The 27,163-nt window shown below is 46.5% G+C and overlaps 1 protein-coding gene across 1 annotated transcript in view; it reads right to left on the minus strand.

Moving 5' to 3' along the window:
• PSMB7 (proteasome 20S subunit beta 7) overlaps window positions 1-26,456 on the minus strand; it is a 61,330-nt gene extending 34,874 nt beyond the window's left edge. Inside the window, exons 1-5 of the mRNA XM_049774213.1 lie at window positions 26,374-26,456; window positions 25,438-25,531; window positions 24,367-24,464; window positions 20,918-21,058; window positions 15,591-15,706 (exon numbers count right to left, since the gene is read on the minus strand). Coding sequence (XP_049630170.1) covers window positions 15,591-15,706; window positions 20,918-21,058; window positions 24,367-24,464; window positions 25,438-25,531; window positions 26,374-26,435 — 511 coding nt within the window. The 5' untranslated portion in view covers window positions 26,436-26,456. The remainder of the gene's footprint in view (window positions 1-15,590; window positions 15,707-20,917; window positions 21,059-24,366; window positions 24,465-25,437; window positions 25,532-26,373) is intronic.
• Between the last annotated feature and the right edge of the window lie 707 nt (window positions 26,457-27,163).

Raw genomic sequence — 27,163 nt, forward strand, 5'->3', positions numbered from 1 at the left:
GATTAGCCTCTCTATGATCCTCCAGCATGAATCAAAGAATGAGACTTATTTCTGAATGTTGTTATTTTCTGTTTGTGTTTTGTCATTTTTATTCAAAGACTAGGCATGACTTGCAACTATTTTGCTTGTTTTGGGGTCACTTGGCAGTGCTTAGGGCTTACTCCTGGCAAACTCAGAGGACCCTATAGGGTGGTGGGGATAGAGCCAAGGCTGGCTGCATACAAAGCAAGCACCCTACCCACTGTACTATCTCTCCAATCCCTACTTACAATTTTAAAGACACAAACCAAGAAAAGAAATAAGTGGACAGTATGATGAGATGGGGAACAAAACCAACATGTTAGTTGTCCTGACCTATGGGCCAGGGGGAAAAGTAGACTGAAGGTCAACCACACAGGAGTCAACAGTTCCAAGGACAAGAAGCCCTCGATCTTCAGTCCCCGATCCTGACACACTGATGCTGCAGTTGGCTCTACCCAGTGCAGAAGGCAGTCTGGGGCCTGGGGCTGGGGAGGCGGTGCAGTGGTGCAGCACATGCCTTGCACATGGGATGCCCTGGGCTCAATGCCTGGCACCACAGAAGTAAATCAATAAGGAATGAAGTCTTTTGCATATATCAGCAACAAGCCAGATCCCACTTATCCAGAAGTCTGCCAAATGGCCACAATAAACACCATGCACATGGCATCTGAGCAATGTCCAAGCTCACGCCAATGTGGTTTGCTCTTAAGGCTTGGCATATAGCAAGTGTCCGATTTTACCAAAGGGGGCAGATCATTGAGATGAATACATGACCGAGATCACACTGCCAAAGTGACTGGCCCTGGGACTTTGAACCCTGATCTTCTGAACTTAAAAGAGCCCAATGTTTCCTTTATTTTCCTACATAGCAAAGTGAAAGGCTTGCAATCAAGATGGGGTGGGGGTGGGGGGGATGAGAAAGAGGTAAGGAAAGCAGGGAAGGAATTGTACTTTCTTAGTTTCCAGTTCCAAAAAGCATGCTTTTCAACTTAGTTCTTCCTATTTCGGCAGTGACTAACCACAGACCTACTTCATACCTTCATCTGTGCAGTTTCCTCTAGCATTTCAAACGAGGTTAGAATTTCAGCTAAATGTTTAACTTTCAAAATAGATGCCATTTGTTCTTCAACAGGACCCCTCAAGTTATGTTCCACCAGAGCCTCAATCAAACAAGCAAAATAACAAAGCATTACAAAGTCTCCATTTCCATTTCTGACCCTAACTTGTCAACAAACAGGCTTCCATTTGAATCAGTGTTTTTCTAAGAGCAAAACAACCCAAGACAAAATGTGATCTACATTAAAAGACAGTTACTCTCTAAGACACTGCTTTTATTCTATGTATAAACACCAGCATTAACATGCTTTTGGATACTATTTTAAAGCACAAAACGCTGCTTTTATAAATTGGAATTCATTAAGGCACTCCCACAAACAATTCCAGAATCTAAGTTATTAAATATGCCAAAGAAACAATAAAAGATTGAATAATTTTCTAAAACCTACTGCTCCGAGTCAAATTCTGGAGGCTTTAAAAGCCACCAGGTAAACTGTCCTCCTCGTAAGAAGGCCATGCTCACACATTCTCAGTCTGGATAAGACAAGACGTTAATTAAGAGCCTGTCAGGCCCTGGCCCTAGACTTGTATAGAAACTTCCCCATTGTACAGACAAGGAAACCGAGGTTCAACCAGTTTTAAAAAAGGCAATGCAGGACCGGAGAGATAGCATGGAGGTAGTGCATTTGCCTTGCATGCAGAAGGTCGGTGGTTCAAATCCCGGCATCCCATATGGTCCCCCGAGCCTGCTTGGGGCGATTTCTGAGAATAAAGCCAGGAGTAATCCCTGAGTGCTGCTGGGTGTGACCCAAAAACAAAACAAAACAAAAAGGCAATGCACTTGCTAAGGAGAGCCAAGATGTGAGCCTCAGTCCTACCACTCTTACACCCTGTACGCTGACCCCCATTGCTTCCAACAAACCATGCCATGTACCCCCAGAGGGGGCAGACTGTGGCAGGGCTGGAGCCTCTAGCACCTCATCCCTGTGGTCGCCTCCCACATCACCAAGATTCCAGCAGGCCCCGTGTGAATGTAGCCAGCACTGCACTCCCAGCAGCCGACCCTGGCACGCAGGATCGACACACTGGGGATGACGCAGAACAAATCTCCCTCACAGCCTGTCTCATAGACCTAGACGGGACGAGCACGCACAGAATCTCTGGCACGGAGTGACAGCTCAATGAAAGCCAGCTACGGTGACGCCTCTGAGGCACAGTCCCTCAGAGGGACTGTCCCTGTCCTGAGGAAGCCATCTGATACACTCAATCTCAGCAAGACCAGGCTTGGCAGTCTGAGCAGAAGCAGAAGGCGCCAAGCTCTCTTCTTCCCAAATCAGGGAGCTACAAGGCAATGGGGTTTCTTTGGCCTCCCCTATTTCCACCCACCCCACACACACACCCACACCCACATGGCTATTCTTCCCAAGACAAGAGCAGTTCCTTCTGCTCAGGGCAGGACACATGAAGCACTCAAGGAACTGTTTGGCCCTGTGGCTCCTGCCAAGGCGCACACTGCAGGTGGCAATGGGAGAGTACCTCAGAGAAGGCCCCTAATCCATCAGTGTCGACGCTCCCGGCAGAGCGATTACTTGCAAAGGTTCCTCGCCAGTCAACTGGCCATTCGGCCTGGACGACAACGACACAACACGTGGTTCTTTCCTCAGACTCACCATAGAGATCATCTTTCACTCCACTCCCTTCCAGCCTGTGGAGGCCCAGTCTCCTGGTATTAGGGCTGGCTCTGGAAGCCAACCCAGCCAAGATGTGAAGAGCCAATTTCGTTATTTTTTTGTTTGTTTGTTTGTTTGTTTTTGGTTTTGGGGTCACACTCAGCAGCACTCAGGGGTTACTCCTGGTTCTATGCTCAGAAATCACCCCAGGCAGGTTCAGGGGACCATTTGAACCATTTGCATGCAAGGCAAATGCCTTACCTCCATGCTATCTCTCTGGCCCTGTGAAGAGCTAATTTCTGAGGGACAAGGGACCAGGGAACTGTGTTCAGCCACTAGAGAGCATCGGAGCACCACCCTGGCTCCAGGAACTGGGCACAAACCCTGAAGTGGCTTAATTGTATGCACGCATTTCATTATAAGTCTCGGCCAAAAGCTTCCAGGCGAGGCAGGCCAAGCAATCAGACGATCTTGCATGGGTTGCTGAAATCCAGATTTGTCCTTTGTCAGCATAAACAGTTTAATTTGATGTTTTCACTCCTGAGTAAGCACTGAGTATTACATTTAAACCCCTCGTGAGGGGGAAGAATGCTTCCTTTTCATCAGCAAGTGTACCTCAATGTCAGAAAACCTACCTTTTATTCCCAGTGAATAAAAATATTATTCCATTTAAGATGCTCAGAAATGGATTTTTTAAGCACCCCAACAACATATTTATCAAAAACTGACTTCTCAAAAGCTGCAGCTCCTTTTCCAAAAGCAATATAGTCCCAGAAAAGGAGTTAAATTCTACTCCAAGTAGATGATTTAAAGCACCACTTGAAAGGAACAGGGATGTTTCTTAAAATTGCAACAGGCATGTCTCATTGACCTGACAGATTATAAACACTCTTCCTCAGAAAAGACTAACTACTGGGGCATCCAAGCCTCAAAGGTGGAAACTCAGAGACTGTTAATGCATTTTAATGGAATGCCAAAGTATGAGACCAGAACACCTCTACCCTTCAAATCAGGAACTCATCTGACTATGCAGGGGACAGGAAGGAGGATGGAAATCACCTTGTGCTTCTCTCCATCAGTCTCCTGCATCATGAGATCCTGCCAGGAAACGAAGTTCCCACTCAGCATTCTGCTGGGCAGGAAGGGGCTTCTTCATTCTGCTGCGGAGCTCAGAGCAGCACCCTCTGATAGGTCCTCCTAAGGCATGTTTTACAGAGGTCCACATTTCAGAAAACATCCCTAATTACAGGGACCTCACCTTTGCAGCTTTTTCCAAGCTTTTGTGTCCCTCAGATTCCTCCCAGACAAAGGCCCACAGAGTTGGATGATATATAACACATACATGGTCTTAATCACAAAGAAAGGCTGATCTGGCCCACAGAGCTGATGTGCAGATGATAAAGAATCCTATTCATGATAAAAACATCTGCAAAGTGCTGTGACGTATAATTTCTTGTTTAATTCACCTGCAGACTAGACAGTCTGACTTCCAGTTTCAAAATGAGAGGTGAAGGAACCTACTCAAAATTGTATACCTAGCGAGGGCTGAAGTGATAGCACAGCGGTAGGGCGTTTGCCTTGCAAGCTGCTGACCTGGGACAAGCCCAGGTTCAATTCCTGGCATTCCATATGGTCTCCTGAGCTTGCCAGGAGCAACTTCTGAGCAAAGAGCCAGAAGTGCCGCTGGGGGTGGCCCCAAAACAAAATAAAACAAAACAAAAATTGCACACCTAGCACTATACAGTCAATCCTAAGTATCACTAATCACAAAGTAAAAAGCTTTCTAATGTGCCATGACTCTACACAGTAGGTCCAATAGAAAGCAAGTGCCCACCAAGCAAGGGTTCTAAGAGTGTAAAGACACTTTTCTACAGCAGGGCCAGTTGTGAAGCAAGAACAGGCAGAGCTGCGTTACTGGTTGACCTCACCTGTATTGAAATGTACTGCAAGCACGGGGCTTAAACTATCTCTGTGCACCGCAAAGCCTTGCTCTCAAATATACTCCCAGCAAGGGTCTGCGCTGAGCTACAGATACAGACTGGACGCAAGCCAGCGCAGACTTCACAACCAAGTGTCGTGTCAGAAAAGAGAACATGAGAACACATGAATACTAGTCCTCACAGATGACTTTGAGAGAAGGCGACGATAGTTTTCTGCAGAATCAAAAGCCAAGTCCACTGGAATCCTGGTACAAGAACAACTGGCCTGGGCTGATGGTTACAATCCCTGCCCTACATAAGGGCCTTCTGGAAGAAGCATCCGCTCACTCTAACAGAATGGCACCATCTATTGGCTTAGTACCGCCTCTGCAGCAAGCACAATTGGATACAGGATCCACCTTTCACGGGTGTCCTGGCGCCCAGGTATTTTATTCCAGTCCTTTCACAGCAGCATTCATTTTAAGACAGAAAAATCTATACGCTGCACAGTTTAACTCTTTTGAAATGCATTGTTCTTATTCATCGAGGCAGAGAAAACTGCCAGAGAAATCTGAGGACACAGAACGGCATGCAGAATGTGCTAGCACTAAAAATAAAATACCGAGACACCAGGCACCGAACATCTATCTACGCAGTGCTACGTGCAACCCATTCTGCTTTTGGAGGACCATTTGTTATTTCATTTTTCTCCCCTCCCCTTTTCCCCTTGTATCAGTGATGGCCGAGGTCACACATTTCAATGGTCGGAGATCTCATACTTTTTTGCGGCACCGAGAATTCCTGACAACTAATAAGCTGCTGGGATCCAACCTGGGCATCTGAGGCAGTGCCAGGGATCAAACTCTCAGCCTCACCAGCCTCACACTTGCTAAGGCAAAGGTCGGTCGCTCTGCGGCGGTCCTCTCACTGGGCACCTGATATCTCATTTACTCTTCATACAGGGCTAGCTCCTCTCATTTCCTTTCCATGGAAGAAGTCAAGGCTTACAAGCCAGCAACTAACAACTACAGTGGTCCTCAGCTCTAGGCCCAAGTCTGACCCTAAGGACCGGCACTTTTCAGCCTGCCTGCCCCTCTCATATAATGGCATCCAAAGAAGCGATGCACAGGGAAAGCACTTTGGCAGACGGGCTTCACAGAGTGTTCCAACTCACCACACAGTACTTCAGCAACCCAGTGATTGTGTGAGCACCCCTGGTCAAAAGCCTCTCCAGAAATGAGGAGGACGAGTGAGGTTCAGAGAACTACAGTGACGCGCCCTGGTCAAGTGGGCTTCCAACTCTTTTGCTAGGGATCTAAGTTCCACCTCAAGTGCTTAACAGAAAAGCCTGCTCTGGGCAGTCACTGACCAGGAGGCTCAATCTCCTACCCCACAGCAAAGCCCTGGTCCACAGAGATGGAGGACCAGCACTCACCTCTGTACCAGAGTAGTGAGCACTGAGGGCCCGCACACAATCACTGCCCACTTGAGTGAGGAGAAAGAATTTCCAGCAACCACACAGCTACCAAGGCCCTGCAGGCCCTGTGAAGAAGCTTCTGCGCAGGCCTGTGCGCTCAACCTAGCTCTACCACGCTCACCTCTGACTTAAGAGTTTCACAGGAGCCCATTTGTCATCTTGTAGCACAGTAAGAGGATGCGGTGCAGAAAACTTCAGAATCGGGGACAGAGCCAGATTACAGAGGGGAGGGCGCTTACCTTTTACACAGCTGAACTGGACTCAATCCCCAACATCCCACATGACTTCCCTGATCCCACTAGGAGTGTTTCTCAAGTGTAGAACCAGAAGTAAATCCTGAGCACAGCCCACTGTGGCCCCCCAAAAAAAACCCCAAAAACAAGGGGCCGGAGAGATAGCATGCAGGTAAGGGATCCGGTGGTTCGAATCCCGGCATCCCATATGGTCCCCGAGCCTCCCAGGAGCGATTTCTGAACATAGAGCCAGGAGTGTCCCGTGAGTGCTTCCGGATATGACCCCAAAACAAAAACAAAAACAAAAAAAAATTATTTTATTCAAAATCAAGTTATGCAGAAATAGCGAAATTTCTGCACAGAGGCTGCACTTGATCATAAAAAATACAGAGAAGGTGCCAAGTCTGAATTCCCTCCAGAGTTCCCCTGTGGCGGCTTGATTCCGAGACCCGCGTGCCCACAAGGTGAGCCATTTGTGATGCTGACTCCGATGTCCCAGATCTCTCTAATTGCTCCGAGGCCCTGGAAGCTGGGACTGAGAAGTAAGGCGCAGTAATTAAACACTGCATAACCCGTTCATCTAGAGAACGGCTGTTACCGGATGGCCTTGGCAGTGACCCCAAGTCTTCCCGGATGGTGCATAGCAATGTTTATTCCTTAAGTTAGAATCCCTAAATTGTCCAAGGGCCTCATTTCCAGGAATGTGAGTCTCCAAATTTTATTCATATTAATTCTCCATGTGAATAAGTGGGCAAAAATAAAAATTTTATATACCTTGCCAATGCTGCCTGCTGCAAGGAATGCTGCCAAACTAATAGCAAAAGATGGTCCCCAAGCTTCTCCTGACACTACTTCAGTTTGCCTAATAAAGAAAAGCTGGCAAGTTAAAAGAATAAGCTAATTAATCTGAGAATTAGAAGAACCCACATTTTGTCTATAAAAAAAAATACAACCAAACCCCTTTCCCAGTTTTCATAAAGAAAAGTCAAGGCCAAAGACATGGTCCACTTGCCCTGCGCACAGCTGACAAGGTTCAATTCCCAGCACCCCATGTAGTCCCTTGAAATTACTGACCTGGGGTGATCCCTGAACACAGGCCAGGAGTAAGCCCCAAGCACAGCCAGGTATGGCCTAAAAAATCTTAAAAAAAAAAAAAAAAAGCCAAAGGCTTTTTCAGGCCTTTCAATTATCACAATAATCAACCTGTAAGCCTCAAGCAATGCTTTCCTTAAAAAAAGAAATGATCAGACTCCGAAGTGTTAGTACAAATGTTGAAGCGCTTTGCTATAGCTCTGGCCACAACCCTGGTTCAAATCTTGGTGCCACATATGAATTTGAACCCTGAGCATCTCCCAGAAGTGTCACAGAGCAAAGCCAGGAACAAACCCCACGCACAGAAGTAATTGAGCGAAACCAATTTTTCCTTCAGAGAAAGGACCCAGTTGCATTTGGTCTGAATCACACCCTGCACCACTCACTGCAACAGCACAATCGAGGAGGGAGTCCAAGTCCTGGGCTCTCATCCCAGCTCATACACCTTCTGGCTGGAAGGCCGTTGCAAGGTCTCCTGAGCCTCAACTGCCTCACAACTGCCTCAGCTATAGCTCGGGGATGACAGCCTCCCCCCAACCCCGCACTCCGCTCCAACTTCAGTACTGCAAGAGCAGAGAGGTGAAGCATCTCACCATGAGGAAAGTTGGAAAGCAGACAAATGGTCAAACCACATCCCCCTCAAAGGAAATGGGAAGATGCCGCCTGGGGAGCTGGCCTTTCTGCTCCCAGGGAAAGCCGCAGGAAGGGGAACATGAGAGACATGAGAGCCTGAGAGACATGTCCCCAGGCTCCACAATGATGAGTTGCACCCACACATTCACCATGCAGAGGATGAGACAGGTGTCTTCCAGCCATGGAAATTAGGAGCAGGCTCCAGGCACCTGGCCAGACGCCAACACAGGCCCACTAGTGGCCAGAACCCAGGCACCTCGGTCTTATGGGTAATTCATCGCTCTTACTGTCAAATCACCCGGGGGAGAGGAGTTGGGGGAAGGACTAATTATATAGTTTTTCTTTGTTTTTCATAATAAAAACTCCTGACTTAACATGAGCCTTTTTTCACATTAGACTTATTCGTTTCTTACTGAAGCTACATCTACGGAGCCTTCTGCGTAATCTATCATTTGAGGTCTGCCTTACGACACACCCTAACGTGAACTAAAACTGAATTCACTCACGGTAGCAATTCCCAGGTTCTCTTTCAACATGTAGGAGGGCAGGGGACTGAGCCAAGGAGAAAGGGGCCAAGGAGAGCAACCCTGCGCAGGGAGAGAGGCACAAACTCTACATGTGTCAAAAGACAAAAAACTATCTTATTGTACATCCTCTGATTAAGGGCATCTCTTCACCAGGTACCCGGACTGAAAGGCAAGAGAAAAACCAGGTTGTCGTGGGGTGGTAGGTTTGTGGTTAACTGTTTCCTAACACCCTTTGATACTAGAAAGCTGTTCCAGAAAATTCTACTTTAGTACTCAGAACAGAAAATCTGCACACAGAGCGACTTAAATACACACAACAAACAAATGCCCTTTGGGAATTTGTAAATATTTTTAGGATTCAGAAGAAAGGTTACGGTGCCGCAAAGGAACATCCGTAAACCAGTAGCACCACAGCAGCTGTGCTGCATCGGGCTCTGCTCAGTGGGCTCTGGGCTTTGACTCGTGTACTTGCATAGGATGACAATAACAGGCAAGTGACTTAAATCCAAGTTTCAGGGGCTTCGTCAATCCAGTAGGTGTGGGAGCATCCACAGAATTCCAGCTGGAAAAATATGGTAGCAACAGCCAACTCTGACACTCCATAACACACTTTAAAATAGTATCGAGTTTCCAAAATAAAGGACTACTCCCATATGCAGTGCTTCATGATATGCTCACAGTCTACAGGGTGGGGAGAGGGGGCAGCACACAAAGGGAATATAGCCCAATCCAACCTCCCCACAGGACTGAATGTGGCCGGCTCACCACCAAAACACACAGCCACTAGGTCTAGTGCTAAGGCTCAGTCTTTGGCACAACCAAGTCAGAGAATCAGAAAATGGATCCACTGTGGCCTTCCCCCAGGGCTGGGAAAAGAAGACATGGAGGTTTGAACCCTGAGACTGGGCCACGTGCCCGGAGACAAGGGGCTTCAGTCCGGACCAAGCTGAAAAGATCAGCCCAGGTAGAAAGGCAGCTGAAGAATGGGCAATGCTGCAGCCCGAGCTATTACTAACTGAGCACAAAGGAGGAGGTACAGGTGACTAAGCCCAGATTTGGCCCACTGTCTACTTGCCTGAGTGTTCTCCAAAGAGCGGCCAACTCTTCTGGCCATGGACACCACCACCTGGTAGCATTCTCTCCTCCCACTAGCAGACACCCTTGGGCTGAGCCTCCTTCTAGCTGCAAGAGCCCAGACTTTCTAGCAAGCAATAATCCTAGCCCCTCTTGATCCCTGGCTCGAGAACACCAGATGGGAAGAAAGCAAGACCACTCAGTTTGAATTAATAAATCACCAAGATCTCCTCTGGCCAGCCTTTTAGCTTGCCCTGCCCTCCACACTCCCAACCCTCTGAAATTCTGACCCAAGTCTCAACATGGGACACTGACAGGCACCCCACTTCATCCACCCAGCTAACTAGGTGGGATACTAAAATTGTTTCAAAGCAAGTTTTAACTGGAAGGGTAAGAAATAATCTCAAATGTAGCTGTTTAAAAGAAGCACACACCTGTTCCTGTGGCCCCAGGGCCGGGATGGAAACTCCTGCCACTTCCTGTTATTATGTAGGTCTCCACTTAAGTGTTGCCCCTTCCCATTTTTCATCTGGCAGACAGGCAGAAGAATGTCAGAGCAGGCGATGCTGAGAGTGAGCGAAGCACCCTCATGTTCTCTGGGTGGGCAGGTGAACCAGAGCCATCTTTACCCAGGGCAGCCTGGCAGCTTTGCTCAAGAGGTGGCACACATGCTGTAGCCAGTCACTGACACAGGGGACCCAGCCTTGTCCTTCCCAACCAGAGCTGAATGGCAGGATGACCGGTTCCCAAGGCTTTAGAGAAAGCCCCAAAATGGAGACCCCTGCTATGCCCGCACTGTAGACCACAGCATTTGGTACTATTTGAATAGGCCCATGATTTTTTTTTCTTTTTTGTTTTTTTGTTTTTTTTAGTTTGGGGGCATACTCGGTGAAGCTCAGGGGTTACTCCTGGCTATACATACAGAAATAGCTCCTGGCTCGAGGGACCACATGGGACACAAGGGGATAGAACCATGGTCTGTCCTGGGTCAGCCACATGCAAGGCAAACGCCCCACCGCTGCGCCACCACTCTGGCTCCATGATTTTTTTTTCTTTTCTTATTTTGGTTGGGGGGTTTGGGTCACACCCACTGATGCTCAGGGGTTCTCCTGGCTATGTGCTCAGAAATCTCTCCTGGCTTGGGGGACCATATGCGACGTAGGGGGATCGAACTGTGGTCCATCCTAGGCTAGCATGCGCAAGGCATACCGCCCCAACTCTCCTACAATGATATGCTGCCTACTAAAGATCAGTTCTCAGGTTCTATTTAACTGCCTTTAGCTATTGGTCGTTTGCTTACTACGTTTCTTAAACCCACATGCGGATCATTCTGCATCTGTGCCCCTTCATTGCACCATGATCTTCGGTGCTGTTCTTACCCCGACTATTTCCCTCTCTCCCACCCACCCTCTCTCCCTCTTTCTTCCCCCCTCCCTGCCTCCATCTCTCCCAGAAATTTCACTACCAGGAATTTGCCTGAAGCAGGTGCTGAAACAAGAACACCAAGCCACATCTGTTGCAAAACTCTGGAAACTTAAAAGAGAATTTAAGTATGGCCATATAGTGTGATTCTGCATAGCCTCTACTGTTCATGCTATAAATGTATAGATGCTGATACTAAAACTGTTTCAAAGCAAGTTAACCAGAAGGGTAAGAAATAATCTCAACTGTAGCTGTTTAAAAGCAATAAATATAAAGCTAAGATATATAAGATATATAAACCTTTCTAGAAAACATTTCGCAAAACTTTCGGTGGTTTCTCTAAAAGAGGAATATGAAATACAAACTTATTATTCTTGGCAGTGCTCAAGGGACCATATAGATGGCTGGCTGGGGAGCAAGCCTGGGCTGGGTGTGTGCAAGGCAAGCACCCTAACCCCTGGGCTATTGCTCCAGTTCCATCTACTTACATGTCTTATATGAGTATACTGCTTTCATTAAAAAATGTTTTGGAGGGGCCGGAGATATAGCATGGAGGTAAGGTGTTTGCCTCTCATGCAGAAGGTCATTGGTTCGAATCCCGGCGTCCCATATGGTCCCCTGAGCCTGCCAGGAGCGATTTCTGAGCGTAGAGCCAGGAGTAACCCCTGAGCACTGCTGGGTGTAACCCAAAAACCAAAAAAAAAAAAAAATGTTTTGGAGCATCAGAGTGATAGTACAGCGAGGCTAACGGGTTTGATCCTTAGCATCCCATATGATTCCCTAAAAACCAACAGTGACTCCTGAATACAGAGCCAGGAGTAACCCACACACTGCTATATGGGACCCCAAAACAAAAAGAAATAAAAGGTTTTGGCTTGGGGATGCGCTCTGTAGTAGAGGCTCTGCTGGGCAAGTTTGAGGCCCCAAGTTCACAGTCCAGCACTACTCACACACAGGGAACCATTTCCAGCATTGCTGTCTGATTTCCAGGACGACAACCGAAATGTGAGCTCCAGTGCACCATCACCAAGTGTGCCAGTGCTGCAACGAATTCTGTGACCACCACAGCCAAGTGTGTGAATCAAAAGCACCACAACCACATGTCTGAGACAAAATCTCACACTCCAGGACATCGCAAGAGAGAGGGAAAATGTGGGGCTTGTGGGGATGTTTGAGGGCTATACCCAAAAATGTTCAGAGACCACATCCCTCAATTCAGTAGCTGAGCTGCTCCCAGTTCAGTGCTCAGGGAACCACATGGTGCTAGGGGCGGGGTGTCAAACCTGAAGGACCCTGTGAGGCCCACTGAGCCAACTCCTGGGTCCTGAAAAATGTTTCATGTCACATCCCACAGCATTCCCAAGCACCAGGCCCTCCTTCCTCCACCTCTTCTGATTACTGTGCCTTTCCTCTAGGGCCCTCAACATGCATGTCCTTTGGGGTGTGCTAAGTGTCAGTTTCATGCACGTCAGGCACCACTGTATCTCCAGCCCCTAGCATGGTGCCCAGCACGTGGCAGATGCTCAGTTAATACCTGATAAATGCATGAACTACTTTATTCCTCTCTGAAGGAAGCAAAATTCTTTCGGAAGTGGACTTGTTTTGAAGAGGGCCTCCCTCAACGAGGCCTCAGGACCCACTGCACTCATCAGTCTGCAGTTACCCAGAGTGCTGAGGCAAGGACCCACACACTCAGCTCTCTCTTGGTGCCTGCTATGGTGCTTTAAAGAGAAGGCACTCAGGAAAGAGTAGAAAAACTAATTTGCACATTAACCTAAAACTTGGAAGCACATTTATTTGGGTAACAAAGGCCCAATGTTCCTGAAGCCCCTTTTTAATCTTGTCTTAGATGACAACAAAGAAGTTTCTAAGAGTAAGTGCCCTAACAACCCTCAGCTGCTGGGGAAGAGGGGGAGGAGGAAGAGGGGAACCTTTCACCTCAAGGCACCCTAGAAGTAGAGAAGTGAGATCACAAGGGCCAGGTCAGCTCTAGAGCAGGGTGAGGGGAAGAGTATGAGCGGACACAGAGCTGCTTCCCCCACATTCAATAACCCCTCTTAAATTCGATTTTTATTCAGAAGACAAGAGACTACAATTCCAAAACAAAAGAAATCAATGTAACATCCCATTTTTAAAGTGAAGCTTCTTTAGGTCAATGTTACATTTCTTGAATTTGAGGATTTTATTGAAAGGGGGCAAAAGAAGCAACATACTGAGAGACCCAGAGGTAAAGGGTTACTGTGTCTGCAACTTATGATCAAATGTTTCCATACATACAAAATTAGAATATAAGACTATGGAAGAGAGAAAGCATGTGGCAAAACATTACCAGTTGACAATGAGTCAACTGCATGTACGATGACCATGCATTGCACATTGCTACTCTTACACTAGTCTGAGAATTTTTTTTGAGGGGTAGGGGCCACACCCGGTGACACTCAGGGGTTAATCCTAGCTATGCACTCAGAAATCGCTCCTGGCATGGGGGACCATACCGTGGTCCATCCTAGGCTAGCGCGTGCAAGGCAGACACCTTACACCCTGCACCACCGCTTTGGCCCCAAGTCTGAGAAATTTTTTTGTTTTTGTTTTTTTGTTTTTTGTTTGTTGGGTCACACCCGGCAGCATCAGGGGTTACTCCTGGCTCAACGCTCAGAAATCGCCCCTGGCAGGCACAAGAGACCATATGGGAACTACCGTCCTTCTGCATGAAAGGCAAATGCCTTACCTCCATGCTATCTCTCTGGCCCCTAGTCTGAGAAATTTTTAATTAAAAAAAAAAAAAAAAAATGAAGCAGGCCTGGAGAGATAGCACAGCAGCATTTGCCTTGCAAGCAGCCGATCCAGGACCAAAGGTGGTTGGTTCGACGGTGTCCCATATGGTCCCCCGTGCCTGCCAGGAGCTATTTCTGAGCAGACAGCCAGGAGTAACCCCTGAGCACCACTGGGTGTGGCCCAAAAAACAAAAAAACAAAAACAAAAAAAAAAAAAGATTAATTACAAAGGTCCATCCATATGATATCTGAAGCTATCTGAAGGATTTTCTCCCCAATATAAAGGGACCATCGGTTGTAAAACAAAACTAAACAAACCTTTCTAAGAAGCTAGGTAACACAAGGGAAGAACAGAATCTCAAGCCAAGAATTTCCAGACAGTTTGAGGCTATAGTTTTCTTAGCTCTTAAGAACCAAAAATATCAGGGCCGGCGAGGTGGCGCTAGAGGTAAGGTGTCTGCCTTGCAAGCGCTAGCCAAGGAAGGACTGAGGTTCGATCCCCCGGCGTCCCATATGGTCCCCCCGGGCCCGGAGAGATAGCACAGCAGCGTTTGCCTTGCAAGCAGCCGATCCAGGACCAAAGGTGGTTGGTTCGAATCCCGGTGTCCCATATGGTCCCCCGTGCCTGCCAGGAGCTATTTCTGAGCAGACAGCCAGGAGTGACCCCTGAGCATCGCCGGGTGTGGCCCAAAAAAAAAAAAAAAAAAAAAAGGAAAAAAAACCATATGGTCCCCCCAAGCCAGGGGCGATTTCTGAGCGCTTAGCCAGGAGTAACCCTGAGCATCAAATGGGTGTGGTCCAAAAAAAAAAAAAACTAAACTAAAAGAACCAAAAATATCAATGTAAGAGGTGAAGAGAAGCTGGAAAAATACTGGCTCTCTAGAACACGTTCCAACTGCTAGAATTGTGCAACTCGACTCAGAGCTTCAAAGTAAATATGAAATTCTAAAATCCCAATTTTACAATTTTAATCACTTTCTATAGGTCATTTCCAATCATCCTAATCTGGTGCAGATATTCTTAGTGCCACTTCAGTGGCACTTTCTGAAACAGGTTTAAATGACCACTTGGAAATTCAATGGTACAAAGGAACGCAGCTCAAGATTCACAAAATCTCTCCCAGGACTTAGTGATCCCACTAGGCTCCAGGGCCCAGGCACGCTCAGGGAGGGCTCCTCCCTTCACACCTCACCCTCTTCCTGCGCCCTACCTTGACCCTCCTACTTCCAATTCCCTTGGTCCTCTTTGGGGGTTTTGGTTTGGTTTGTTTTTTGTTTGTTTCTTTTCACTATTTGTTTTGAGGTAGTTGTGGGTTCACGTGTAGATGTCAGTTTCCAGGTTCCCTGGATGCAGCTGTTTGTAAAGTCAGTCACGTATAGCAAAGCTACTACCAACTGCATTATATTTCCTCCTATTTATCACTCTGGAACATATTGTATTTTTCGTGGCAATTATTTTGTCTCTCCAATCCCTGCCCCCCACACACAGACACACAAAAATAAACTTCCTTAAGGTCGAATTTACCTATATTTTGCTCAGTGGGCCTAATCCATGATGGGAACTCAATAAACATCAAATGAATGAAAGCACTGTACTGCATCCCTCATCAACAGAAATACACCTATCTTTAAAATTTAAGAGACCATGTGGTAAATAAGGAGAATGAAAAAATCAGGGAAACATCACACTCACCCATCGTGACATAAGGCAACTTATCAGTTGATCCATGAGGATAGATGCTGTAGAGGTGAGGTCCTGTAATGTCTACTCCCCCTAAAACTAGGGCAGCACCAATGTAACCTTGATATCTGTTGATCAGAGTAAGCATAAGGAAAAATATAAAAATGAGACTATATTAGACCACTGCAACTTAACCCAAACTGTAAGAATTCAGATAACCAAGTGCTTTTCTTATACTGCGACTGTTTCTCTGTCTTCAATTTTGATGGAACAAAATGAACAATGGAAGAAACAGTTTAACACCAACTATCAGTCAATAAAAACTGTTAATTGTGTGAGGCACCCCACATTCCTTACCTTATTGCTCAAATGGCCCCCCTTCTTTTAAACTTCTTGAATCACTGTGATACAAAGTTATTCATGGCTAAGTTCTAGTCTAAAATATCGGAGCACTCATCCCTCCCTGCTCAGCACCCACTGCCCTCCACCAGTGTCCACTTCATTCCACTAATATCCCCAGTTTCCCTCCACCCCCTAGCCTGCCTCTATCTATGGCAGAGACTTTTCCTTTTCCTTTTTGGTACTGTGGTTTACAGTACTGTTACTGACACGTCATACATATCATTTTACCTCCTTTCAGTCCTTGTCCAGAGGGACCACTTCCCGTTCTTTGTGTAAGGGACCCTTCCCTGACCTAACTCCCCTCTCCCCCATTGTCTACTAAGGGCCCATTCTCCTGGTCTTCACTTCTATTATCTTCAGTCATTATTCTACAGTTTTCTTTATATCCCACAAGTGAGTATGACCCTTCTATAGCTGACCCTCTCCTTGACTCATTTCACTCAGTATGTTCCTCAACAGATCTATCCATGTATCAGCAAATTACACGACTTCATCTTTTCTAATGGCTGCATGGTATTCCTATGTGTACATATACAATAGCATCTTTATCCATTCATCTGTTCTTGGGCACTTGGGTTGTTTCCAAATTCGGAAACAGCCCCTCTTTAAAGATACTATCGAGTTCACTTTAGAGAGAAAGCAAGGCCAAAGACATTCAGTACATGTCCATTATCTCAGAGCCATGGCACTCAAGACTTTGCAACATTTCCCATCACACCTCTCCATGATCATAGGTGGCCTCAAACTGCACAATGAGGAGTTTATATACTGCTACCCTACTGCTGCACATCTCAGGAGACAAGGATTCGTGTCAAAACACTTTTCCTTTTCCTCTGTATAAATCCACAGTTATATTCAAAGATACAAGTTTATATTGAGTAAAACAAGGGTTTTCCACCATCAAAGAATTGTATGATAAAATAACTCCATAATCACTGGTAAGACTCACTGCCTAGCCATAGAATAAAGTTTAAAAAGAATCATCCACTGATAAGAGGGGGAAAAAATCAAAGAACAGAGAAGGATTTTAGGAGCGACCTCAGGCAGACGACAGTACAGCAAAGTCAGGTGAGCTAGCAGCAGACTAGAGCCAGGCACCCAGAAAAAGAAATCAGAACCAACAGACCCACTACCTCCCCTCCCGGTCTGGTTTCCTCAACCACACTCTACCACCCCAACAGGGCATTTATAATAGAATAGATCCTTTCAGGCTAAAACAGAAACTCTTCAGTCTCTTTCACCCTAAGTTCTCCAGGACCCCAATTTTGTTTTGTTATTGTTGCTGTTTTGGGGTCACACTTGGCGATGCTCAAGGTTTACTCCTGGCTCAGCACTCAGGAATTAACCCTTGATTGCTCAGGGACCATATGGGATGTAGGAAATAAAATCTGTGTCAGTCACTTTAATCTACTGTACTATGTGGTCTAGCCCCATAATCTAAATTTTTTTTTTTAATTTTTTGGGCCACACCCGGTAATGTTCAGGAGTTACTCCTGGCTATGCGCTCAGAAGTTGCTCCTGGCTTGGGGGGCCATATGGGACACGGGGGATAGAACTGTGGTCCGTCCTAGGCTGGCAAGGCAGACACCTTACCTCTAGCGCCACCACCGGCCCCCATAATCTAAATTTTAAAATGTTTCTCTCAAGGGGCCGGTGAGATGGCACAAATGGTAAGGTGTCGTCTTCGCCTATGCTAGCCTAGGACGGACCGTGGCTCGATCACCCAGCATCCCATATGGTGCCACAAGCCAGGAGCTATTTCTTAGTACATAGCCAGGAGTAACCCCTGAGCATCACGGGGTGTGGCCCAAAAATCAAAAAAAAAGTTCCTCTCAAGACTTTGATAACTTAATTTTTACAAGGCAAATTAAATCCAAAAATAATAAAACACTGAAAAAAGAAATTTGCAAACCCTAACATACTTTAAAGAGACATCTGCCTTATTTAGCAAAATGCTTTAAGTGATAATGCAAAGACTCTTGACATTCTAATTTTCTAATTACTTCAATTCTGCAAGTTTAAATGAATTTAAATGTAATGCAAAACACAAACCACCAGAGGGAGCTTTGCATGTAAAATCCAAATCACAAATGTCTTTAGGAATCTTGACACCAGCTGTGCTTAACAAGTTCTCAGCCTGTACTGGGAGAACTTCTTGGAGAGGGAATAATTCTCCCAGATTAGTCTGATGCAAAGAAACTTCGCTCAGCTCAGGCAGGAATTAAATAGGCATGACTGGGCTCCCTACCCTGCCCAACACTCCTAAACCCTAATCTCTTCTGTAAAATGGGGAGCACAACTGCTGTTCTTATTGCAGTCGCATGAGACTGAGCACAGATGAAGGGTCCGCAGGAAGACAAGAGCCTAGACTGGAAAGAGAAGTGCACTGGATATGAGGGTGATCTGGCTACGACATCTGTCACCCCATTGATCACCAGGGTTGACTCGTCTGATCTGGCTGGCTAGGCGAGTGTCCCCTTCCTCCCTCACTGCTCCATGTGCATCCCTCCCTAAGCTGCACGCTCAGTCAAAGAGGATGGCGTTCCCTGTATATAAAGACTAGAGAAGGACCATTCTTCAGTAGAGGGTAGCTGCGCTCTCCTGCTAGAACCTCCAAACAAGCTCTCTAAGAAAGAGAAGTGAACCAAGGCTGACCAATCAAGGCTGGGGCAAGCACTTCTAAAGTACAACAGGCCACTCAGCTTTTCAAAAGAAGTCCAGGTCCTGAATTTCAACTCGAATAATCCCAATTATTATCAAAGGTAGAGTTTTAAAAGCACTTGTGGGCAAAATCACATTTAACTAGAACTGAAAGTGGCACTCTGTGCAGCTGCTCCATCGCTTTCTGGGCCTGCTTCCCTACACTTACAGCCAGTGCTAGACTTTGGCAGTTACTGCAGACCCGCAGCCGTGGATCTGCCTGAGCCTCCTGGGGCCATCAGCAGCCATAGGGACCACCAGGTGATCAAGACCAAGAACAAAACAAGGATAGCTGCACTGTGGGCACCTCTCCAAGCACACCTAGTTCATCCAGAACATGATCCAAGAGGTGTGTGGCTTGGACATGTCCCTGACAAACCATAAGCCAGAGGACAGCTCAAAGTCTCTGAGGACAAGCGCACCCTCAAATTCATCAAGAGAAGGAAACTGAGCAACAGCTGCCACCAAAGACTCACACGAAGGTCTTCTGGAACAAGATCAGGTCTAGGCTGAACCATGCAGGGGGTGGAGCAGAGGAAAATGCAGTTCTGGAAATACTTTTTAAGTATAACTAAGTACTTATCTCCAGGATAAACAAAATAAAAATCCAAAGGAACTGGAGGTTAGAGAGATAGAACCGTGGGCGTGGCACTTGCCTTGCATGTGGCTGACCCAAGTTGGGTGCTAGCACAGCACATGGTCCCTGGAACTCACAAGCCAGGAGTGATCCCTGAAGGCAGAGCCAGCAGTAAGCCTTGAGCAAAGCCAGGTATGGCCCAAAATCCAACAGAAAAATACAAGGACAGAGAAAAAGGTGAGAAGTAGGGAACACCCATCAGACAGGAGAGTGATAACATGGTGTCTGGGAAGAAAGAAACAGCAGAGGCAACAACAAGCGCTGAGCAGCTGAGGCACTGGATCCTTGTCACCTGCAGGTTACCAGCCTGTTCTCAGTCATAGTACACTCTTGTATGTACTATGAACAGGAAGCACTTAGCACAAAGAGAGATGTCAGCTAATAGCAATACCAAACAAAGCACAACCAACCAGAAGTAAAAATAATCATTTTTTTTATTTCATTGTTAATTTGCTCTTGAAAGAAAAAAAATATTTTATCTTTGTCCACAAAATATTCTCAAAGTTGCCTTGCAGTAGTTCTAAACTTCCCTATAAACAAGTCTTTGGGGGGGGGCCCCCACACCCGGCGGCAGCGCTCAGGGGTTACTCCTGGCTCTACGCTCAGAAATCGCTCCTGGTAGGCTTGGGGGACCGTATGGGATGCCGGGATTCGAACCACCATCCTTCTGCATGCAAGGCAAATGCCCCACCTCCATGCTATCTCTCTGGCCCCTAAACAAAAGTCTTTTAACTAAATTCTTTTTTTCATCTTGGTTTTGGGTCATACCCGGCAGCACTCAGGGGTTACTCCTGGCTCTATGCTCAGAAATCGCTCCTGGCAGGCTTGGGGGACCATATGGGATGCCAGGATTTGAACCACAGTCCTTCGCATGCAAGGCAAACGCCCTACCTCCATGCTATCTCTCCAGCCCTTAACTAAATTCTTAAATATCTTTACTAACAAAATAATTAATAAAATATGAATTAGCCACCAATGTCAAGCTTTAGCTGTAACTACTATTACACTATTACCCTTTAAGATGGAAGATGAAAACAAATTTGTGACCATCTTTAAGTAACCAAGAATTAAATACCTGCATTGCTAATTTCATACACCCCTCACCCCAATTCACCCCCTTAAGGTAGCATTGCTATTTTAATTTCATACCAATTTGGGGGGGGGGGGGGTTTGGGTTTTGGGTCATACCCAGCAGCGCTCAGGTATTCCTCCTGGCTCTACACTCAGAAATCGCTCCTGGCAGGCTCGGGGGACCATATGGGATGCCGGGATTTGAACCGCCGACCTTGCATGCAAGGCAAACACCTTTACCTCCATGCCATCTCTCCAGCCTCACCAATTTGATTTTAGATTCCATGTAAACTCAGTGATAACCCTACATATGGCTCAAGAATATATTCAACTGCCTACATGAATTCATTCACAAAAAGCACTGATCCCATAAATACAAATATGCTACTAAAAGATTTGTGCAATACAAACAGCTTTCAGGAACAAAATGTGTATTTCTAAACGTTTTTTCTCTAGGTTCTAGATTCTTCTTGGCTGGAAATCTAAGACCTACGAAGCAACTGGAGAAATTCCCATCCGGGATGTTTACCTGAAAAGCATCTGCTTCAGCATCCGATTGGCCGTCACCACTCTGGGAAGGCGGCCTGTGGAGAGGGAGTGGAGTTCCAGGTTGGACGAGATGAGCTGGGTGGTCATGTCTGTGTCTGCAGCTGTCCCGGCCCCACAGCAGCTGAAATGCAAGACCAGAAACTTAGCTGAAATCCTATTACTGGAGGGCAGCTCTGGAGGAGCCCTGGCATAGAGAGAGGTTCTTTTTCTCTTTTTTCTTTTTCTTTTTTTTTTTTTTTTTTTGGCTTTTGGGTCACACCTGGTGGCACTCAGGGGTTACTCCTGGCTCTACGCTCAGAAATCGCTCCTGGCAGGCTCAGGGGACCATATGGGATGCAGGGATTCGATCCACTGTCCTTCTGCATGCAAGGCAAAGCCTTACCTCCATGCTATCTCTCTGGCCCAGAGAGAAGTTTCTATGTCTACATAGTGACACTCTGCCTAATTTATCTTACTTACCTATTAACTGCAGACATCTCTACACAAAAAATACATTTCCTGTGATCCAATGGAACATTTAAGTCCCTAGATCAGGTCTCAAACTCATGGCCCCCGCCCTCTGTACAACATTTTGTGGCCCTGCCCTAGAGGAATCTTTTTCTGTTTTGTTGTTTTAGTTGTTTGGGTCACACCCCCCAATGTTCAAGGCTTACTACTGACTTTGCACTCAAGGATCACCCTGACTTTGCCTCCTGCGGCCCCCAGGTAAATTGAGTTTGAGACCCCTGCCCTAGATTTTGGGTTCCTGATAGTGTATTGATTTTTTTCCTTTAACTACATCTAAGTTGTACAAAAGAGCACAGCATGGAGACCAGACACCATACAGCAGGTACGGCATTAGCTATGGTGCCTTTTTTGCAACCAATCCAGTTTCAATCACATCATAGTACATATGGTTCCCCAAAAGAATCACCAGACATAACCCATGAGCACAAAGTCAGAAATAAGTCCTAAGCACCATATACGTGGCCCAAATCACCCCACATGCCCCCCCCCAAATAACAGCATGATAAATTCTACCAGTCTACACGCATTAAAAACTTACTACAGGACCAGAGCGATAGCACAGCAGGTAGAGCAGCACAGCAGGTAGAGTGTTTTCCTTGCATGTGGCCAACCGAGGTTTGATCCCTGGCATAATCCAATATGGTCTCTCCAGCCTGCCAGGAATAATTTCTGAGCACAAGGCCAAGAGTAACCCCTGATCACTGCCGGGTGTGGCCCAAAAAACAAAAATAAATATAAAAAAGAACTTGCTACTACTTAACAAGTCATTGTGCCAACTGTTGAAAATAAGGAACATCTGGCACAGAAGTAGCATTTGATTTCTGAGATGAGTAGAGGAGATACAGGAAGACCAAAATTACAATGTCTTTAAAATTCAATACTGAAGGATGAAAGGGGGGGTCCTTTTCTGTGACTGAAAACCAACTACAAACAGGTTTGTAATCATGGTGCTTAAATAATGATATTATTTTTAAAAATACAAGTAAAATTAAATATTGAATATGATGGGAAAAATATTTTACATATAAAAATTTCAATATAATAGAATAGGTACCTAATGATAGTCAACAGAAGAAGAAAGCAAGGAATTCTGATCTGATTGTTTGTACCAGTAGTTGTGGCCCCAATCACTCACTACTAAGAGATTGTCAAGTATCTCACATGCATGGATCCCAGTCTGATCCCCATCACCACATGCTCCCCCTCCCTACCTCCAAGGACCATAAGGTGTAGCCTTGGATGCCAAAAGAAGCACCACAGTGATCCCAGTGATCTCTTGCAGGACATCCTCAGATCCCAGCATTCAACCAACCAGCCTGATTGAAGATCACCATGAATGAGAGCCTCAACCCCCCTGAGCAACAGGGGCAGAGAAGAGTTGCACATCGCTTGGGAGTGTTCCTCCCAAAAATGTGTGTGGAATTTTGGGATCATACATGGCAGCACTTGGGGGAATCTGTTAAGGGTATCATGCTATACTAGGGATCCAACATGGGTCAGGTATGTGCAAGAAAAGCACTTTAGTTCCTATACTAGGGTGAGTAGTAGTGCAAGGGGGTAGAGTGCAAGTGAGTAGAGAAATTATCTTGAAGCTAACCAGAGTTTGATCTCCAGTACATCATGTGGTCCCCAAGTCCCACCAGGTCTGGCCCTGAGTACAACCGGGAGTAAGCCCTGAACTGGGGTTGCCCAAAAACTTTTTTTTTTTTTGGTTTTTGGGCCACACCCGGCAGTGCTCAGGGGTTACTTTCTGGCTGTCTGCTCAGAAATAGCTCCTGGCAGGCATGGGGGACCATATGGGACACCGGGATTCGAACCAACCACCTTTGGTCCTGGATCGGCTGCTTGCAAGGCAAACACCGCTGTGCTATCTCTTCGGACCCCCAAAACTCTTTAAAAAATTCTATACTCTTGGGGCCCGGAGAGACAGCACAGTGGCGTTTGCCTTGCAAGCAGCCGATCCAGGACCAAAGGTGGTTGGTTCAAATCCCGGTGTCCCATATGGTCCCCCATGCCTGCCAGGAGCTATTTCTGAGCAGACAGCCAGGAGTAACCCCTGAGCAACGCCGGGTGTGGCCCAAAAACCAAAAACCAAAAAAAAAAAAAAAAAAAAAAAAAAAAAGAAAAAGAAAAGAAAAAATTCTATACTCTCTGGCCCCCACCCAAAAGTATTTTGTGTTTGAGTTTTTTCTTTTTCTTTTTTTTTTATTTGGGGAACACACCCAGCAGTGCTCAGGAGTTACTCCTATTTCTGCTCAGGGATCATTCCTGGCAATGGATACTGAGGGACACTCTGGGGTCCTAGGGATTAGAAGTTGGGCACGTGGGGCCGGAAAGATAGCATGGAGGTAAGGCGTTTGCCTTTCATCCAGAAGGTCATCAGTTCGAATCCCAGCATCCCATATGGTCCCCCATGCCTGCCAGGAGCGATTTCTGAGCATGGAGCCAGAAATAACCCCTGAGCACTGCCGGGTGTGACCCAAAAACCACAAAAAAAAAAAAGTTGGGCACGTGCAAGGCAAGTGCCTTAGCCCTGTACTGTCTCTCTGACAAGACATATAATCAAGTCTGAGCTTCACACAAATCAATACAGCAGAAAGTAAAGAGACTGGAGAAGAAACTCGAGACACAGATGACATGTGGATTTGTGCAGCTAAGAAAAAGGAAGCAAACGAAGGCCTCAGCAAACTAAGGCTGGCGAGGAAGAAAGGAGATCCAAAAGCACAGAGAAAACAGACCCAGGTATTGCGTGAACACAAAAGAGTGTTAAGGATGACACACTTAGATAACAGGTGGGTGGGAAAGCCATTTAAAGAGACAGAAAGGTAACACAGGTTGAACAATATGGTTAGTGAGAATGTAATAAAACCTATTTTAGCCATGACAAACTTAAAAACTTCAGACTGTTTTATTGATACTTACTAAATATTAGGTGATATGAAGTGTATTTTTGAGCAGTTCTTGTCAGCAACAACCATCCCTTCAGTTGCCCGTGTATCTGCTCCAAGAACTATCCCATCCTATTTAAAAAAAAAAAAAAAAAAAAAAAAAAAGAATCTAAGCACATTGAAATCACAGATCTCCCCAACCATTCAGGTACAAGGATATTTGCCTGCTTCTGGACTCTGAGCTCACAATTCCTCATCCCCAGCCTCTGGCCAAAATACTGTACCAGACTTTCAGAACTGAAGAAAAGACTGGGTAGCCTTACTGGGCAAATCTGGAGTAGATAATAAGAGTTCCTGAGGCCCTGAAGAAGTCAAAGGGGCTCAAGCACCATCAGGGAAAGCACTGATGACCCCCAGCACCACCACCCAAAGAAACACCACCCCGTACTCCTAGCAATGAACTGTCAACACTGTTAGGAACTCTTCCCCCACTTAAGGAAAAAAAAAGGGTCAGGGGCTAGAATGATAGTACAGGGAATAGGGTGCTTGCATTGTGCACCATCAACCTGGGTTCAATTCCCAGTATACTATATGGCCCCCTGAGCCCACCAAGAAGTGGTTTCCTGAGTACAGAGCCAGGAGAAATCCCTGAGCACTGCTGAGTATAGCCCAAAAACAAACAAAAAAGGCAAAGCAAAATAAAATAGCCACTTCTATTTCTTTTTAAAAGTCATCACTCTTTACCTTGAACAAAGTATTTAACCAAGCTTTCTTTTTTTTTTTTTTTTTTTTTTGACCCTTACACATATAAGGCAGAAATTACAATGTCCATTCGTTGGACAAGGATAGTTGGGCTCGGAAAGACAAGCCACAACAGCTTAAGGTTAAACGTGGCCTAGAAAATCCCCTTTATTTCTCTCCCTGGATAGTGTCCCGCTTCCTCAAATAGTAAGTTCAGGGGGGAAAAAAGAAAAGGAATACGTGATAAGCACTTCAAACCTCCAACAACACTGAAACCACTGACAGAATCAGGAGCTAGAGGCCCAGGAGCCCGGAAGCTAAGGCCCAAATCAGTGGCCACCATCCCCACGAGATCCCAGCTGACCTTGTAGACCACCCCTGCAATGGTCGTCCCAGTTTTCCGGGCCGTGGGAAGCTTGTGTCCTTTCTTGGCAAAGTCAGCTTCCAAGACGGCATTCCTGCAAGCAAAAGAGAGAGAGAGAGGAGAGAGAGAGGAGAGAGAAAGGAGAGAGAGAGAGAGAGAGAGAGAGAGAGAGAGAGAGAGAGAGAGAGAGAGAGAGAGAGAAGAAATCGGTGAAAGGCAGGGTTACCACGCTGCGCCCTCAGGGGGGCCTGACAAGTCACCTAACAGAAAACTCAGAAGAAAAAAAAATCTGGGGCTGGAGAGATAGCATGGAGGCAGGGCATTTGCGATGCATGCAGAAGGACGGTGGTTCAAATGCCAGCATCCCATATGATGGTCCCCCATGCCTGCCAGGAGCGATTTCTAAGCACAGAGCCAGGAGTAACCCCTTGAGCACTGTTGGGTGTGACCCCAAAACCAAAAAAAAAAAAAAATCTGAGGCTGGAGAGATCACAGCGGGGTAGAGCGTTTGTCTTGCATGCGGCCATCCTGGCACAGACCCGAATCCTGTCCCTGGCATCCCATAGGGTCCCCCCATAAGCCTGCCAGGAGGAACCCCAGAGCACTGTTGGGTGTGACTCAAAAACCAAAACCCGCCCCCCAACAAAGATCTGCTTCCACACACGTCCATCTGCCCATTGAATCTTTCCAAAGGCAGGAGGATCACTGCCAGCAAAGCCCAAAGAGGCTCCTAAAAAGTTGCTAAGGCTGAAAATCCAACAGGCCTCACGTGGAGCCCAATGGCAGGCAGGCCCAGATTCCCTGAGTCACACGCGCCAAGCCAGCCGGGCCGCTCTCCCCGCCGTCCGCCCTTCCCGGCCCGCGCAAAAGCCCGGCCCCGACCCCGACCCGCACCCCAACTCCCGCCCTCCACCCTGCCCCGGACTTGGGGGGCACCTGCGGCAATTATCGAAAGAGAAGCCTCCAACCGGGGGCTGATACACTGACACAGCCGCCATCTTGTCCCCTCCCAGGAAGTACTTCCGGGTCAGGGGCGGGAGCTCGGGGCCAAAAGGAGAGAGTGCTTCCGGTGTCGGGGCCGAAAGGGGCGGGGAAAACCCGCCTTGAGACGATTTTTTTTTAATCATAGAGTTTCGAGTTCCTAGAGAAGCCAGACTCTATTGAGTGTGTCGCGCCCCTGGTGGCGTGGAAAGAGAACTGAAACTCCTAGAGTTTGGATAGAATTTGTCCCATCTATGGGGCTGGAGAGATAGCATGGAGGTAAGGCGTTTGCCTCGCATGCAGAAGGACGGTGGTTCGAATCCCGGCATCCCGTATGGTCCCCTGAGCCTGCTGGGGCTATTTCTGAGCATAGAGCCAGGAGTAACCCTTGAGCGCTGCCGGGTGTGACTCAAAAATAGATGATAGATAGATAGATAGATAGATAGATAGATAGATAGATAGATAGATAGATAGATAGATAGATAGATAGATAGATAGATAGATAGATAGATAGATAGATAGATAGATAGATAGATAGATAGATAGGAAGAATTTGTCCCATCTAACCCTGGGGCCTTTCCTCCCAAACTAGAGATTTTTCTATTTGTTACTTCAGTTCTAAGAGGGCTTTGGGAACAAATACATCCAAGTTCTAGGCACAGCCCCAATCACACAGCTCTGAGCAAGTCCTGAAACTGTTACCTCTATTGTCAAAAGAAGATATGGCTGCTGTGAAATGAGGGAT

Source organism: Suncus etruscus, chromosome 5 (genome assembly GCF_024139225.1).
Source record: "Suncus etruscus isolate mSunEtr1 chromosome 5, mSunEtr1.pri.cur, whole genome shotgun sequence".
NCBI classification, from domain to species: domain Eukaryota; kingdom Metazoa; phylum Chordata; class Mammalia; order Eulipotyphla; family Soricidae; genus Suncus; species Suncus etruscus.